This window comes from Coccinella septempunctata, chromosome 1 (assembly GCF_907165205.1).
Source record: "Coccinella septempunctata chromosome 1, icCocSept1.1, whole genome shotgun sequence".
Lineage (NCBI taxonomy): Eukaryota > Metazoa > Arthropoda > Insecta > Coleoptera > Coccinellidae > Coccinella > Coccinella septempunctata.
The window spans coordinates 14,604,582-14,622,987 of NC_058189.1; the positions used below are offsets into that span (position 1 = coordinate 14,604,582).

General features: G+C 36.0%; 2 protein-coding genes across 2 annotated transcripts in view; one reads left to right on the top strand and one right to left on the bottom strand.

Moving 5' to 3' along the window:
- LOC123308867 (tyrosine-protein phosphatase Lar-like) overlaps nt 1–18,406 on the top strand; it is a 634,169-nt gene that overhangs the window by 166,145 nt on the left and 449,618 nt on the right. The gene's annotated exons all lie outside the window — the stretch shown is intronic.
- LOC123322745 lies at nt 7,042–16,081 on the bottom strand. Its single transcript, XM_044910750.1, has 3 exons — nt 15,995–16,081; nt 14,925–15,921; nt 7,042–7,154 (listed from the first exon to the last, which is right to left on the bottom strand). Exons 2-3 carry the CDS (start codon nt 15,796–15,798, stop codon nt 7,042–7,044), a joined length of 987 nt encoding a protein of 328 aa, XP_044766685.1. The 5' UTR covers nt 15,799–15,921; nt 15,995–16,081.

Genomic DNA, 18,406 nt, shown 5'->3' on the forward strand with positions numbered 1-18,406 from the left:
GTAGTCCATTTACTCTTGGTATGTAGGTCGGTATATCAGGTCCTATCACATCTGCATTAAGTTTTTCAGCATAAATCTTCAGTCTTCTCCCATTGGTATTTTCCACCCTACTGTTCCATTCCTGCGATTTGCAGTTAAGATCACCAATTATGATTTTCGGGTGTCTTCCTACTAGTAGCATTTTTAGATCCTCTTCCAGCATGTCCTTATCCGGTGATTTATAAGTCGAAATAATCTTCACTTGTCCTCGATTGGTATTCACAATAATCGATATTGCTTCTACTTCTTGACCATTGAATATTTGGTCGAAATGGTGATCCATATTCCTTCTAGCCAGTATAGCAACGCCACCTGTGCTGTTAGGTCTATCATTTCTGTAGATTAGTAGATATCGTAATTGGGAAATGCTATCCGAACGTTGGGGTTAAGTCTTGTTTCTTGGAGAGCTATGACATCCGGTTTCTTCTCTTCAATCAGTTCTTCGAATTCTGGTCTGCGGGCTCTCAATCCTTCGACGTTCCAAGAGACGATTATGAGATTGTTCTTTATCGTCGTATCAGCCATTAAATATTCTTAATAATTTGCTGCATCTTCTTTTCAATCTCTTTCTCCAGATTCTGCATCATCGTGCTGAGGAGGTTTTTCGTGAACTTATCCAGTTCCTCAGTGATTCCAGAAATTCCTTTTCTGGTTTCGGCTTTTTTGACGGTTTTTGCCTTTTCCGTCTTTTTCTCTGGTTTCTTCGTCTCTTTGACTGCTTTGGTTGCAGTTTCCTGGGGTTTCTTCACTTCCGAAGAGTTTTGGGATGGCCTCGGTGTATTTTGTGTTGGCCTCGAGCTGGTCTGGTTCGATCTTGGCGATCTCTTGGTCTTTTTAGTGACCAATTTCCATTCGCTACATCCCTTGTAGCTGGCTGGATGTCCTTGCTCTCCGCAGAGAACACAAGAGGCATTTCGCTCCTCGTTCTCCCTGGTAAGCGTACACTCCTTGGAGCTGTGATTACCGGAGCATTTCACGCACCTCCATGGAAAAGTGCACTTACTTTGGGCATGTCCATATCGCTGACAGCGGTAACATTGTCCAGGCCCAATCGTCCTTCTCTTAGGTTCAACAACACAGTTCATGTTGTAGAGCCTTTTCACCTCGAAGATATCCTTATTCTGGGTTTTAACCAGCAATAAGGGCATCGGCTGTTTTGTTTTATTTGAGGTCATCCTTATGACCTCAGCATCGACGATCCCTTGATCCTTGAGGTCGTCAAGGATCGTCGGGATATCTGCATCCAGCGGTAGGTATCTCACTACCGCGTATATTTTCTTTTCTTCCTCCCGTTGAAGAGTGTAAAACTCCCTATTTATTTTATGAAGGAAGTCCGTCATCCTTCTATGATCATCGGCGCTTTGTGGGACGATTCTTATACCGTCCTTTACTGTCGTCGCTCTTTGGTATTTAATACCGTTTCGCATTAACGCGTTCGAAATTGAAGTCCATTCGGACGTACCTCTCAGGGTCACAGGGGGGATTTTTTCTTTTCTCTCCACTGGAGTGGTTTTCTCTTGGTCTGGGGTTTCCAAGACTCTTTTCTTGTTTGTATCTTCATTTGACGAGGAGCTATCCTTTCTCACTCTTTTGGCGGGTGGGGAAATTTTGGTTTGAGGGGTTTTGACCACCTCCATCTTCTGTTTTTGAACCGGTAAGTTCACTTCTTGGACATTTTTCAAAATAATGTTCTTCTTGAGTGCTTTGGAGTAACTTTCCTTATTTCCCTCCTGCAACTCGAGCCTCTCCCTGAGATTTTTAATCTCAGCAACTAAGCTAGATACGCATCTATCTAACTCATTCACCCTCGCTTTCAAACTTGCGTTCTCCTCTCTCAAAATATCGTGTTCGGACACGACATTAGCGATTTCTGGCGCGTCTTCTTCCATTACGGAATCGCAGTCCGAATGGTCAGACATTTTAGAATCTAATTAATAATTACTTTGCTACTCAAAGAAATTGTAAATAAAATTTTTCAAGACAAAAGAAAAATGGCTAAGTTATATATTTTCTATACTATGAGAAAAATAAATCGACTCACCAGTGATATCCGTGGAACCAGCGATCTTGGAGGTGATCTGGACTCTACACTGAACACACTGAATTTGAACGAATTTCCGCTCTATAACGCATACACTTATAGAACTTACAAAAAACTTCGGAAGTTTCGTATACGGAATCAAAAATTCCGTAGCTTCGCTAGTGTCAACTTTCACTTCGACTTTCTCTTTTACAACACGAGAGATGACGTATCGCACTGCATCGCTAGTGTACACTTTCACTTCGACTTTCTCTTTTACAACACGAGAGATGACGTATCGCACTGGTATCATTCAACACATCTACCTGCTACAACGTCTCGAGGTGAACTCAAGTGACCGTCGCGGGGGAAAATCTGCTTTTATAGGCACACCCCCCCCCCCCACGTTAAAAATCTGAAAATTCCAGAATGCGACAAGAGTGAAAAACGTCGTCAGCTCCGGTTTATCGCATATCAACATCAGAAAAACGTCGAAATCTTCAACGGCTGCAAGAAAAACAACGTTGAACACAGATAAACGGTTTTTTACATTCACTCTGCCTATCGGAATGAATGTACGGAATATTTGAGAATTAAATATTTTCAAAGGCGGAAATGTGAAATGAAAGGAATGCACTAAAATGAACTCCAATTTTTCTCAGAAAACTGGAGATCATTACAGCAAAAAAAAATGCAATTTTTTGTGCTACCCTGTTTGTCAAGGTATTCATTAATCCTGTTTGTGAAATCGATATCCAGACTTCATGAAATTCGTCTAGTCAATTTTGCGAACACCACGGCATACGATTTGCGCTTGTGCACTCTCTAAGAGTTATAAATAATGACTTGCCTCAACTTCCATAATTATCAGAGAAAACCTTCCCGTGTGAATCGCTAAAAGCTCCATTGGCTTTCGCAGCAAATGAACATCGGCACTAGAATGCCTCAATCTAAATTACTCCATTCGATACGTTGGGCGGATGTTTGTCAAATGTTCGTCTTGTTTATTTTCGTTCGAAATTTATCGCCTTGCTACGGAAACAAGTAGCTGTATATCCTAATCGCAACAACAACGCCAACCCGGCATGCAATTAAATCGACTATCATTTTGAGGTGGGCTGTATTTGTCAAGTCACAAGGGGAGGGCGGGATGTTTAGTATCGTACACCATCCTCCAACTGTTGAACGCTCAACGGTTTCAACATCCGAGGCTGCCGCAAGCATATAGATCAAGTTGGCTCTGTTCTGCTGCCATTCTACGATACAAGCCGATCACGGCCAAGCCCGACCTGATAAGAAATATTGCACCGATTAAAACTATTAACGTTCGCTACAATCGAATACAGCGGGTCTGTCAACTGGTTGAAGATTGGGGATAAATCAGGTCGATAGTTTCGGAAACAATACTAGGCAATCAATTTTCGGAGTAAGGTCACTAAGTTCGGATAATGAAGGATGTTGAACTGATCCCTCTGGCAACCTCCTAACAGAGATTTTCCGAGAAAGGAAAGATGCCAGGAGCATCCAATAATTAGAAAATATATCGCATTTTCCCTTACAGTTAAAAGAGTTCCCAAAAGAAAACTTAATTTAGTTCAGGAATACGAGAAAAGTAGTAATACTTCACAGAATATTTCAATAAACCCAGCCTTCAGATCTGTTAAGGCTGGTTTCTTTGTAAAACGACACCATTTCCAGTTGTAATTCAGAAATGATCAATTGAAATGCAGATCAGTCAAATTTATTTCAGATACCGTCAATTGTACTTCAGATTAGTCGATTTAATTTCAGAATCCATCAATTGTAAATCAGATTAATTACACTGATCGACAAAATTATAGCTTTGTTCTCCCACCTAAAGCAAATATACATATTTTTAATCTTTGTAGCCAAGGTATAAACGCACGATAAATAAAAAGTCGAAGTTAGCTCTTGTTGTTTTTTAATAATTATATTCATGATTTTTAACAAAAACAATGCATTATAATATTTACAATGGTGTAAAAGATTCCGATCGCTTAGATCTTTTGGCTTTTCTGCTGTAGGACGACTCCGGTATTTCTCTAACGATGGATCAACAATAATCAGCAAGCATAGAGGGTTCCCCTTTGCCTTGGTAGCGTTTTTCGAATGACGCGATGTCTTGATAGAATCGCTCTCCATGCTCGTCACTTACGGCACCCATATTTTGTGAAAAGAAATTAATATGTGATTGCAAAAAGTGTGCAAAAATGTTGCATCCCATTTTTTGATAAGCCTGTAACATCGTTTTGACGATATTTACATATTGCGGAGATTTGTGATTGCCAAGAAAATTTTTGGTCACTTCTACAAAGGACAACCAGGCTTCTTTTTCTACGTCATTTAATGCTGTCAGAAACTGAATAGTTTGTTTATTTTATAAAGTATCGTAAGGTACAGAGAAATGCGAACATGGAGAATTCACGCATGTCTTTTATTTTGATAACGGGAGATAAACAAACGTGAGTACTATTATTTTTGTAATAAGGTGAGGGATACCTAACAAAAAAAATATAAATCTGTTAGGTGGGAGAACCCTTGTTGAATAGTGTTATTGTAATTCAGAAACCGTAATTTGTAATTCAAAAAGTACGAATATTATCAAGGTTATGTACGTTTTTTTTTTTTTTGAGTAGCAGGGGGAAAATCTGCAAGACAGATGAACCACCCTCTCCTGAGGGGGAACAAGTATGGGGACTCTCACTCTCCTGAGCTTGAGACCCACTGAAAACCTTGTGCTTCTTCATAGGTTCCGGGCATTTTGCCTATTAACCAGTTGACTCTTATGGTTTCTGGACTCTGACACGATCACAGTCGTGTTGATAGTTGTGTGCTGTCTATATCCTTTATAGGTTACATTTAAATCCTTAACTGATCTCTCGGTCTTCGGTGGTAGGTTCTTGACCTTCTAGCTTCTTCTGTTGGATCGTAGTCGACTAATCTTCGTAGTTCCTCATTTGGATGTTGTTTGGCTTTGTCGAATATCCTTTCCGCCTTTCTCTTTATAAATTCTGTAACTGGTTCCCATTCCAAGTCCTTGTAGATTTGTTTGTTCCTAACAAACCAGGGTACGTCCATCGCCATTCTAAGGAGTTTATTCTCAGTGGCCTGTATTCTCTTGATGTGGGTCTTGGCTGCGAAGCCCCATGCCGCTGAACCATATTTGAGTTGTGGTCCCGCGATAATTTTAATCATCGTCAGCTTGATGTTTTTATTCATATAATTTTGTCCGTGTTCTTGTACGTGTTAATTGTCTATAGGATTTATTCTACAGCTCAATACAATACAATAAATGCCACTCCACTTTCTCCAGCTTTTTTGTGCCACAATGTGAAAAAAGATTCATACAAAAGTTTCATGATTCAAAATGAAATATAGAAAAAAAATTCACATATATAGGGTGTTGCAGAAATCCTGGACGTTATTCTATTTCCTTATTTCAAATGGGCACCTTATTTTTAATCCAATCTTTTGGATCGTTTTTCCATCATCCACATCAGTATGAGAAATCCTCCAAGAATTTGAACCATTTATAGGGATAAACTATCTATCCCCATTTGACGCCCCAATAGCTACATGATCTATCTTCAATTTGAACGATTTATATCTGTCACCTGAAGTGTTTATGGGACTATCGAAAGTCGACATTTTTTATTATTAAACATCGAAATACTCGAAAACAGCCTATTATACGAGAAAATATAAAGCATACTTTCATTTTACAAAACGGTAGAATATTCATTAGATAGTGTCCAACTTAGTTTCAAGTGTTGGGTCCTTTGAATTTCTGATATTTTTATGGTACGTACGGGGATATATTGAAAAATTCTTAGCCTACTATAGAACAAAACAAAATTTCAATGTCAAAATATTTTATTATTCAACATATTCTTCTCTTAATTGGATACATTTATTACAGCGAACTTGTAACGTCTCTAGAAAAAAATGTTTCTTCTTGCCCTGGAAACCAGACCTCCACAGCTTTTTTTACCTCCTCGTTGGAAGAAAATTTACGACCTTTTAAACTTTTTATCAGTTGAGGAAAGAGATGGAAGTCGGATGATTCATAACTATTGGGACATAGGTTAGGGCAGATTGTTTGGAACAAAATATGGCGATAGGACCAAATATACCTCAATAAAATATTGCTGTGGAAAAAGATAGAGGGCGTTAAAGTTGATTTTTTTTTCGTTTTTCGCTAATAATTTTACTGTTTATTTTTTCATCCGTTTTTAAGAAAAACACAATTGAACAGTTCAGAGCATCGGAAGGGGATCTGAAGTAACGATTTATTTATTTTATTTATTTATTTCGACGATAAAGCATAATTAAAAACAACGTAACATAAAAAAAATAAACTCAAATTAAATGTTCTACATTGCCTCCTCCGACTTCTATGCCTTTTCTAATTCCTTTAATAAAGGACTTTCGAACTTCGAAGAAAATATTATTCTGTCCCCTTATAAAAAATTCAACTTCCACGCCCTCTATCTTTTTCCACAGCAATATTTTATTGAGGTATATTTGGTCCTATCGCCATATTTTGGTCCAAACAATCTGCCCTTAGCCTATGTCCTAATAGTTATTAATCACCCTGTATATTTTTCTTCATATTTTATATTTTTTATTGACCTTTCATCTTAAACCTTTATTTTATTTTTCATATTTTTCCTCAGAGCAATTGTACTTCTTTTCTTTTTCGCAGCTAATCGATAGACAAGGAAAAGAGTACGTGAATGTGAATTTTTGTTTTAGGATGTCCTTGTCTGAATTCCTGCTTATCTGAGTGAAAATGATGCATAAGTCCCACCAAATTTTCATGAGCAACTAGTAAGATTTGTACTAGGAGCTATAGGCGAGTACTGCAGGCATCAGGCATTTACCACGAGTAAATGTGTCATTCAGCGCTCGTTGAACAATATATTATTTCATTTCGAGATTCACGTTCGAAACGTAACAATCTAATTTAATTCGTAGGCGTTCATTCTTAGTATAATTCTGTCGTCGGCGTCGCTTATTCTCGTTTCTGTATCATCTTTCACTGCCATTGTTCGGCTCTCGTCCGCTGTTTGTACTATTAGGAACGTGAGCCATTGTTGCAAGGTAATTGCGCAGGTGGAAGAAATCTGATTAGGAGACAAGAAAATGGTTAATGTTCCTCCCTGTTTGCTCGTCTTTGTGTATTGTGATGGTTGCGCTTACTCCGCTTCGACTGCTAATTAGAAGGAATTCCGTTACTCTATGCATAGATATCCCATAATCTTATTGTGGATTTTACTCTTTTCATGTATGGAGATATAAGTACCGCATTGTTTTAGAAGCCCTGATTCAAGGGTAGGATTATTCAGTGTTCCACGAATAAGTTCGTCGGTTCGATACATCTATACTTAGTTAGTCTTTGGGGGGACTATAATGTCTGCCTTCGCTAGTAAATTTATTTCAGCAATTGGTTTTCCGCATCAAGGCAATGTTTCGTCCACCAATTTTTCGGATTCGCCATTGTTTACATTTCAATAGCTCCTCATGCGCAAATGAACTGTACTAGGAAACAATACATATCCTCCAGTGAAATGAAGGTGAAAAAACATCATCTAAAAATACTGATAGGGGAGGATTTATTGGGAGAGGATGCAGTATTTGACCTTTAGTAGGGGAGCCCAAGAAGAAAATTCGGGATTTACTCGTGCGTGTCAGATTAATATAAGGGGAGATACCTTGGACCCTGTAGAGTACCTCTACCAAAAATGAGACCTGTATATAGGGGGAATTGTTTAGGACAATTACAGAATAGTAAAAAAAACCATCATTGTACATCATCTTCAAACTGTCAGATTCAGAAAACCCCCCCTGATTATTGTCAGATTAATGGGTCGACACCTCTGCAACACCGAGTTTAACCATCTGTATGAAAATCTGACACGCTCGAGTATGTACAAGTAATGATTTTTTTGCATTTTCAAAGGACCGCTGTGACCTTGCGTCACGTCCGAATTGTCAGCCTCTTGAAAAGTAGCTTTCTGTGGGTCCAATTAACATATCCTCTGAAAATCTGACACGCCCAAAAAAATTTTTTTTTTACTATTTTCAACTCTTCCGTACGGCCAACCTCAACACACAAACTGTCAGATCTACATGAATTCATTATCAGAGACACGTAGGGCATATACAGTATCTTAATCTGACACGTTCGAGTATGTACAGGGTGGGCAAAATTTTTTTTGTCTATTAAAGGGATTTCCACAACAATAGCAGCTAGAAGAAAACTGAAAACAGATCTAGCCTAACTTTCATAGATTTTGAGTTATGCACGAAAATTGAGAAATTGTCATTTTCATGTCATATTGATAAAGAGATCGATATCCTTAAGAGAGTAAAAGACTTTCGTCTGATTATTAAAGAAATAAATTGATTCAATTATCGGTTTTTCTATTTAAACTTAAAGAGTCAGTAATAAAACAAAATACGATAATAAACTATTATAATTATAATTCATACAAAAAGTAAGATGATGAAAAATAGGTACATGTATCAACGGTAGTGTTCGAATTTAATTAACGCTACGTATGGCGTTGCCGATGTGAATACCGGTGACTTTTTTTTCTATTTATGAAAGAAACTTAAAGAGTCAGTCATATAAAAAAATACGATAATAAACTATAATTTCAATTATTACAAAAAGTAAGATAATGAAAAATAGGTACATGTATCAACGGTAGTGTTCGAATTGTGAACCATCGTTAGATGAGCATGAAAAGCTAACACTACATACATATGGCGTTACCGATGTGGATACTGGTGACTTCTCTCAGGGTGTTTGCCGTTAGTTGTTCATAATTTTGTATTCTTGCTCCGTAAATTTTATTTTTCACTTCGTGATTCCTATCATAGAGGCTCAGGTTCACAAAAGATAATGCATTTTCAACAGTCGCTATGGTAATGCGACTTATAATTGAGCAGGAAAAAGTATTAAATTTTTTTCTCGTGTAATATTCATGTGAATAGCGACATATGATACATTTTTGAAATCAGCAAAAAAAATGCAGATGAAAGAACTTTCTACTATAGTTTACATTTGAGAACTCAAAATTCCCTGTCGTATCTCGAATATGACTGGATCAAAAAATTTAATAATACCATATTCCAATTATTCCTCAAGTGCCTGTAAAATGTAACAACGAATTTCGAATACGAGTTCAAACAAGCGAGTTATTCAGCTTCATTGGAAATGACAATTTCTCAATTTTCGTTCATGACTCAAAATCTATGAATGTTAGGATGGATATGTTTTCAGAGTTGGAATGGTCAGGAAAAAAGAGCTCGAGGATGTGTCGTCCGTTTTCTTCTAGCTGCTATAGTTCTCGAGATCCCTTCAGTAGACAACTAATTTTGCCCAACCTGTACACCAGACGATTTTTTTTTTACATCTTTGAGAACCTGCAGACGCTTTCCCCATCGCTGAAAGTGTATACTTCATAAAACCTTTTTTTCTTTCTACCATCTAATCTTCAAAGTCCTCTAGGTCTCCACGACGCTCTAGTACATTCCGATTTAGTATCGTCGGCTCCCCAAATACTTGTATCGTTTGGTTTTCATCAAATTTCTATTATATTCAACATTTATCATTTAGATTTGAAATTAGGAGTTTTGAGTATTTAAATATCAAATAATGAATAAAAGTAGGGGTCGAAATGACGGACCGTCCTGGAAACTTTACCCTACCAAATCAAGAGTTAACATATTTCGCTATGATTGAAATTCCTAAATTCAGACATTTCAATCGTCAACTTTCCTCTCTTCTCACACACTATATCTCTGGCTAACTCGCCTCCACTTTTTTTGCTCATATTCAACTGAAATGTAAAACCGCCGGTAGCCCTAAAACCCAAACTACGAAGTGATGTAGATCTGGTGGAGCTCCCCCAACATCTCATGTTTTCGGGCGATGTACGTGGCCGCAGTTAAGACATATCAATTATTGTAATCCCCGGACGAAGAACGTGCTTTTTATTTAGGGCACGGCAACTGTTTACATCTGCGTCGTCGGCAACAAATGTTCAGAATTAACTTTGCCCATCCGCTGACCGCAGATTGCTACTGCAATTTCATTCTTTCAGGCCTGATATGATGTTGTACGGAGTTAATTATATCATTTTCTGGGGCTTTTTTATGAGCTTTCTCCCTCCTGCCAGTCCTGAATGGTCATTAAGCCCAAGGAACTCGTACTATTTATATCTTCTTCTTCGGGTTTTTTTCATCCCACGTATAAGTAATGAAAAATATTACAGAATATCAGTTTTTCCGGAATTAAAATTTTTTCGTGGAAATCCAGCAAACAGAATACTTATGAGAATCTCTGCAACCATCCGAGTCAATGCCGGGAATCTGAAAAGGCACTCACAATACATATTTTGTAGATCAGTTTGACAGCGCATGACTCTTACTATCAATAGATAACGATGCTCTGTTGCGACCAAATTATGATAGCCTGGTTCTAACATGAATTTTGTTTTTTGATTTGATATACGGGGTGATTCATAACTATTGGAACATATTGGGGCAGATTGTTTAGACCAAAATATGTCGATAGGACCAAATATACCTCAATAAAATATTGCTGTGGAATAAGATAAAGGGCGTTAAAGTTGAATTTTTTATAAGGGGACAGAATTATATTTTCTTCGAAGTTCGAAAGTCCTTTATTGAAATAATTAGAAAAGGCAGAGAAATCGGAGGAGGCCACGTAGAACATTTAATTTAGGTTTATTCTTATGTTACGTTGTTTTTAATTATGCTTTATCGTCGAAATGAATAAATAAAATGAATAAATCGTTCAATCCCCTTCTGATGCTCTGAACTGTTCAGTTGTGTTTTTCTTAAAAACAGATGAAAAAATATACAGTGAAATTATTAGCAAAAAACGAAAAAACATTCAACTTTAACGTCCTTTATCTTTTTCCACAGCAATATTTTATTGAGGTATATTTGGTCCTACCGCCATATTTTGGTCCAAACAATCTGCCCTTAGCCTATGTCCCAATAGTTATGAATGACCCTGTATATGCGGCAGGGTTTCCTGTATGAAAAACATGCTCAAAACGTGGACGTAATATTTCTCTCAGAGTGACAGCGGCTACTTGAAGATTGGAGGTAATAAACTTATAAGAATGGAAATCAATTCAATTTCTCACTTCAAGAAATAGACGATTTGATGTCTTCAATCTGAAAGATTTATTATCTTTAGTTGGAAATATAACAAATAAACTCTGATAACTCTTAAGAATAACTTACTAACCTGAAAGAAATCAAAAACAATGCTATTCCTTTAGGTTTTCAATGAACAATATTTGAAATATGAATTGACATGAATTAATAATTGACAAATCAAGGCATTCTCTAAGTTGAAATTAAATAAAACATAGAAAGGAAAATAGAAAGTTGTCTTTTAAAGAAAATGACACTGTTCATTTTTACATCCCCCCACACAAAGTATGCAACAACCACTATATGTTGGCGTTGTCATATGGGAGCAACTTTGTTACATGAAAATAATTATTGTCCTTTTTTCTATTTCCAATGTCTATCTCGTAGATAGTGCCGGAAATTTTCTTCACTATTGGAAAAGGTCCTATTCTTATTTCCTCAAGTTTTTTTCTATTCAATTTAGATTTATTTTCAACATAAACATAATCTCCAATTTTAAAATCATAATCTTTCCTGTTCTTGTCGACAAGTTTTTTATTGTATTCATGATAACGTAAAGAATTTTTAAATGCTATTTCCTTATCTTTTGGTAAATTACTCTTTTCTATAAGTTCTTCAGGAGCAATGGGATCAGTTTTTCCATAAAGTAAATATTCTGGGCTATATCCAGTTACAGAATGGTCCGTCCTATTGTATTCTTCAATACATTCATCTGCTATTTTCGTCTAAGCTCTAGTTTTCTTCTCATTTTGTTTGCATCTTATTCTGTTCACTAATGTCTGATTTAGCCGTTCATTCAAACCATTTGAAAAAGGACAATCTACTGCTGTAAAAATCAACTGTATATTCAAATTTTTCATGTGCTGTCTGAATTTTTCCGAATTTATTCCTGGGTATTGATCTGTTAATAATGTTTTGATTGGTCGTTTATCTTGAATTTTATTAATTAATGTGATGAAGTCTTCGGTTGTTTGGTGTTTGGAAGTACTCGCAAATGCATATCGAGTAAAATGGTCAACTAGGAGATGAAGGTATCTTTTTGAAGAGCGATTTCCAGCAAAGCCTCCAATTGTGTCCAGTGACATTATCTCAAAGGGTTCTTTTGCTGGGCCCAGCTGTGAAAGAAGTCCATACTTTTGACCTACTCTCGTTTTATTTTTACAACAGATGTCACATGATCCACAAATTTCTCTCGCCAGCGAATCCATATTTTGAATGTAATAAAACTTTCTAATTTTTGTATTTATCTTACTAGCACAAATGTGGCCATAATGATTGTGCAATTTTCTGATTAAATCTTTTCCAAAATCATTCGATAAAATTATTTTTTTGCTATTTTTCTGCAATTTGTAAAATATTTCTTTCTGTACAATAGTTCTTTTCATATTATTTATCATTGAGAGATTATTCTGTTGATCATTTTTTATTTCATTTAATGCCACCAAATTAACTGTTATTAAACATTCGTCCATATTCTCCGTTTCCTCCAGAACTGGGTTTCTAGAAAGACAATCTGCTTCTACATTTTGTTTTCCTGGTTCATATCTAATTTCAAAATCAAATTGTGATAAATAATTCATCATGTGACCCAACTCTTCATCTGGTCTTGTGCGAAATTCTTTTCCTTCTAATGGCTTATGATCAGTAATAACAACGAATTTTTTTCCCATTAGCCAATATTTCCAAAATTTTATTGCCTCCTTAATTGCCAGACTTTCTAGAAATATTGCTTTTTTATTCTTCTGATATTTATTCAATTTTTTGGAAAAATAGGCTACGGGTTTCATTTCACCATTAATCTGTTTTTGTTTAAGAACAGCTCCTACTCCTTGAATACTGGCATCAGTATATATAGTCGTATAGGCATTTGGGTCGAAAATTGCAAGAACTGGTTCAGAACAAAGGATGTCCTTAACCTTAATGAAAGCTTTCTGACAATCCAATGACCAATTGAATTTTACATCTTTCCTCAGTAAATTATGCAACGGTTCTAATAATCTAGCGGAATCTTTTATATATTTGTGATAAAAATTAACTTTGCCCAAGAATTGCCTTATCTTCTTCCGATTATCTGGTGGAGAAAAATTTCTTATGGAAATCAAATTGTCATTTATGGGTCGTACTGTGTTATTTCCAACAATATGTCCTAAATATTTGACTTCTTCTTTAGCAAAATTGCATTTGATAAATTTAAGTCTGAATCCTTCTTCACATATTGCTTTCAAGAGTTCCTCCAAATGTTCTATATGTTGTTCAAATGTTGAAGAAAATATCAGAATATCATCTATATAATTTTGGCAGAATGAATTCAAGTTATATTTCCTGATAATATTATTCAAAATACGTTGAAATATCGCTGGGGATGTTTTAAGTCCAAAAGGTAAACATTTCCATTGCCAGTGACCATTTTGTGTCACAAAAGCAGTCTTATATCTATCTTTGATACGAACAGGAATCGACCAAAAGGCAGAATTTACATCTAATGTAGTAAAAAACTTTGCATTACGGGTTTTCGCTAAAATTTCATCGATCAGTGGGAAAGGCTGTGGTTCGGGAACAATCAATTTATTGAGTTCACGGAAATCGACACACAATCTTGTCTTAGATCCCTCATCTCTTTTATATGCCAACGTGACTGGTGCTGCAAAAGGTGAGGAAGATTCTTCAATCAGATTCGCCTTCAACAATTTTCCTATTTGAAATTCTATCTCTTTTTGATCCTCCATTGAACATCTGTATGGCTTTTTAGCTACAAATTTGTGTTCTAAAAGTTTTATATGTGCTTCATTATTCTGCACCAAACCAATATCAAATTTGTGTTTTGCAAAAATATTATCATATTTATTTATTAACATTTCAATTTTATTCCTCTGATTTGTTGTCAAATGTTCTAATTTCGCTTCGAAAAGTTCTGTAGGTATACCTTCATTGAAGTTGATATTGTAATAATTGTTATTATCATTATTATTATAGAAAGAATCGATCTTTCTCTCTTCATTCATCTCTAATCTTTGATAAATTTTCAAATCAAAATCTTGTTTCAATTGAAAATTGAAAATAGAATCTAATCCGAGTAGAATATCATACTCGAAATTTTTATCATTAATTACAAAAAACTCAACTTCTTTTTCAATATCATTGATTCTCATTTTTGTAGTTATTTTTCCTGAAAAATTTGCCCTGCCATTGACTGTTTTGAATGTGTTCCTATCCTCTCGAATGTGTAGACATAACTCATCTGCCACTTTCGAATTCAGAAGAGTGACATTTGAGCCTGAATCATAAATTCCACATAATTCATTTTCATTTACGAACACTTTCAATTTGATCAATGGCAACAAAACTAGTTTTTTTTGATCGGAAATGGCCTCATTTAATTCATCCTGTACCCCAACATTGTTCACCGTTCTTATGCTACCGGATACGTTCTCTTGTTTAAAATTAAATCTCCTATTCTTTAGCCGACATAGAGCTTCTGGATGGAATCTCCCTGGGAAACCATTTTTATCACAAATTGAACATGGTTCCTTCTTATCTGCTTTTGTTAGTGAAGGAAGTTGTTCGGCCGATTTGTTCATTTTGCCATTTTTGGTATTTCGAGCATTTTCATATTTTGTTGAACCTTCTAACTTTCGTAACTCACCTAATAATTTCTCAAAAGTTGTTACATTTGATCGATCAATTCTTTCTTGTAAAAAATTTGGCAAACTTGTTACAATTAAGTCAATTAATATGTCAGTTGGAAAATTATTTCGGAGATTCAACAACAAATTTTCTTTCCTGAAAGCGTAGTCAACTAAACTTCCTCCTATGTACCTAAATGAATATGCCTCTCTATGCTTATGCCAACTTGTTTCACAAAAACTATCTAAGCAGTTATTTTTCCATATTTGAAAATCAGTTTCCAAACCTAATATAATTAATTTAGAATCAAACCATTCTTTCGCTATCCCATCCAGAAACAAACGTAAAATCAAAATTTTGTCCATATCTTCTTCCACTCCAAAACGCATGCATTCCGACTCAAATTTCTTCAACCATAAAGTCACGGAAACATTCTTCCCATCAAAATTATTCAGCACAAAATTGTCCTTTATCTTCTTGAAATCCTTTTTATTCTCCTTGGTCTTGCCTGAGGACAGTTCTGTTGTATTTCGTGATTCTGCTAGTTCTCCTCCAAATTCTGTTTTCACGTATGCAGGTGAATAAGTCATTTGTAAATACTCATCCCTAAACATCACATCTTCTTCGGCATCAAAATATATTCCTTTCAATTCCGGAGTCAATGAAATAACACACGTACGAAATGAACCTCTTGTTTTCATTGATTTCAAGATATTTTTCACCTTCGGTAGAGCAAAAAGTTCATGATGGTCATGTGGATTCTGTTTGTCTTCTGGAATCTCATAATATGTTTCCGTTCCTGTAGTCTGAATCCATTTGAACTTGAATATATTTTTCTTCGCTTTAGTATTTGATGTTTCAAAAGCTATGCAAATTTTCATGGATGTGGTCATTATAGCTCGAAATCCCAGTGCAGTCCTTCGAATATCAACCAGATAGCTTAAGTTTTTGATTTATAAGAATGGAAATCAATTCAATTTCTCACTTCAAGAAATAGACGATTTGATGTCTTCAATCTGAAAGATTTATTATCTTTAGTTGGAAATATAACAAATAAACTCTGATAACTCTTAAGAATAACTTACTAACCTGAAAGAAATCAAAAACAATGCTATTCCTTTAGGTTTTCAATGAACAATATTTGAAATATGAATTGACATGAATTAATAATTGACAAAACAAGGCATTCTCTAAGTTGAAATTAAATAAAACATAGAAAGGAAAATAGACAGTTGTCTTTTAAAGAAAATGACACTGTTCATTTTTACAAACTTTTTTAAAGTTTGATTCCGTTTTTTGTTCGAAACACTTACGTAGGCAGGTTTCAGCCCTGATTGATAATATATATATATATATATATATATATATATAATGAAGAAAGTGATCACGCCTAAACAGGGAGGCAATGAATAAAATAATGAGGGTAAATTCAGATGCATACCACCCGACGATATGAATATCGACAAGTGTTACGATCTGAATTGAGCTAGCCAGTTTGTCATCGTCAAGGCCCCCAAATGGAGTACGCTCCACCGAAGAAAAGCAGATGCTGACCATGGTTTCGGCCTCATTTGGCCTCATCAGAGCAACATAGCATTTTTCCACGGTGGAAAACGTTTGGAATTGATGGAACTTTATTCAATGTTGTTATGTTCTAGTGGGTATTATTTATTTACCCACAGCGCCATCCAACATGAAACGGTATCCGATTCAATCCCCCCCATATAGAAACCAAGACGAAGACAATAGCATATGTCCCATATTTTCCCTAATTCAGTACGCCGGTTCGCCTTGCGAACGTCGGACGTATGATGGGAAGTCTGAGACGCGCTCGGTTCTCGACAGAGTACGATGCCGGCGATACAATAATGAAGAAAGTGATCACGCCTAAACAGGGAGGCAATTACCCTCATTATATATATATATATATATATATATATATATATATATATATATAAATCTACAAAAAGACTGAAAATCAAAACTATCGGTGCAATCAAACTTATAATTTATTAGGGCTACTTGCGACTGTGTGCCCTCCTGTGACTGAAATGACCCAACCTTAACCTAAAGATCCTTCCACACTCTGATGAGCATGGAATAGTCGCCAACCAGATCTGGCCACCGTTGTGTTCTTCTCGAGTCTACATTATAGCTGTGGACCAAAGTCCTCCACTGTGATCTGTCTAACGGTAGTTGTTCCCAGTTATGATTGGCATTAACTGATTTCAGGGATTGATGGAGTATATTCTTAAACTGCTTATACAAATTGAGGTCGTGCTATCCAGAATGCCTGTGATGCCGAATTGATACGGTCGTGTATTTTCGTGTCCAGGTTAGCCCTAGTAATTATAAAGCTTTCCAAGTATTTGAACTGCTCGACCTGTTCTAGAGTTTCATCCTCCAGGTTGATATCTGTTTGAAGGCTTTCCCAATAGCTAGCGAGCACTGAATTGTTCGCGAGCACTCCAGAACATCGTAATAATATGCGACTGACGCGTGACACCCTGCTCTCTTTCTTGAATTTCTTTCTCGTTTTTTTGAGAGATGATTTCCCAACATAAAGGTCGTTGAACGCGAGTACAGTTTCTTCATAATCAATTTCGAATATTTCTCCTAAACTATATAAAGTATTCATCATCATTCCACTCCTTCTTTTGTTTCCTTTTTTCATTGAAATAGAATTTCTCTATTTTTATATTTCACTATTCTTCAGAAAAAAGAAACCTTACATTCTGCATCAATTTTCTACGTTGTGAATGCGAAATAACCCAGAAGTCCAGGAAGTTCCGCTGAAATTGTTCGAAATCAAAGCCACGCTTCATTTCTGGTGATTCTGATTCATGAATTCAAACAACCGAATCGATATTTCATGGGAATGAATAAATAAGCAATAAAAAGGAGTTGCTGCTAGTAACTTTTGAAGATACGTGGGGTTCGCCAGAGATTTGTTTCCAATTGATTTAATGTGTTGGTATATCGTGGAAACTGCCACACCTCCAAGTGAGGAAGGCATTTTCCGTTAAAAGTCGTGAATAATGGTACGTTTTCATTGACGGAAAAACTACTGGTTATTTCACAAATTTGAAAAATACGATGAAAGCCTTTCTTGATTTAATTTTCTGGCACTGTCTCCTCCTCGTCTTGTTAGTGTCCGTTGAGTGCCTGATCTCCCCGCACTTCCTGTCGTAGTGGAACACCACCCATGTTCCCAGGAACTTGCGTGCCGCGACATAACCTAGCAGTACCACTTTATGCATGACTGTCTAGATAGTATCATCAAATCAAATTCAATTTTGCTCAGATTTCCTAGGAAGTCTCTTCGGTATCAGGCCTGATGTTGAAATGACATTAGGGATGATAGCTTTCAACTTTCATTGTCTACTAATTTGTTCAATCAATATATTTCATATATTTTTTATTGCACATCTGGCGTGCCGCAGGGCTCTCATCTAGGACCTTTACTCTTCATCGTGTATATTAATAGCTTGAAAAGTGCTT

What these genes read in the sequence shown, in the direction of transcription:
- LOC123322745 (XM_044910750.1), bottom strand. Translation starts at nt 15,798, where the DNA reads ATGACCACATCCATGAAAATTTGCATAGCTTTTGAAACATCAAATACT. An exon ending in AACTTTTGAGAAATTATTAG is followed by an intron (nt 7,155 to 14,924) that starts GTGAGTTACGAA and finishes CGTTCCTAATAG; the next exon opens with TACAAACAGCGGACGAGAGC.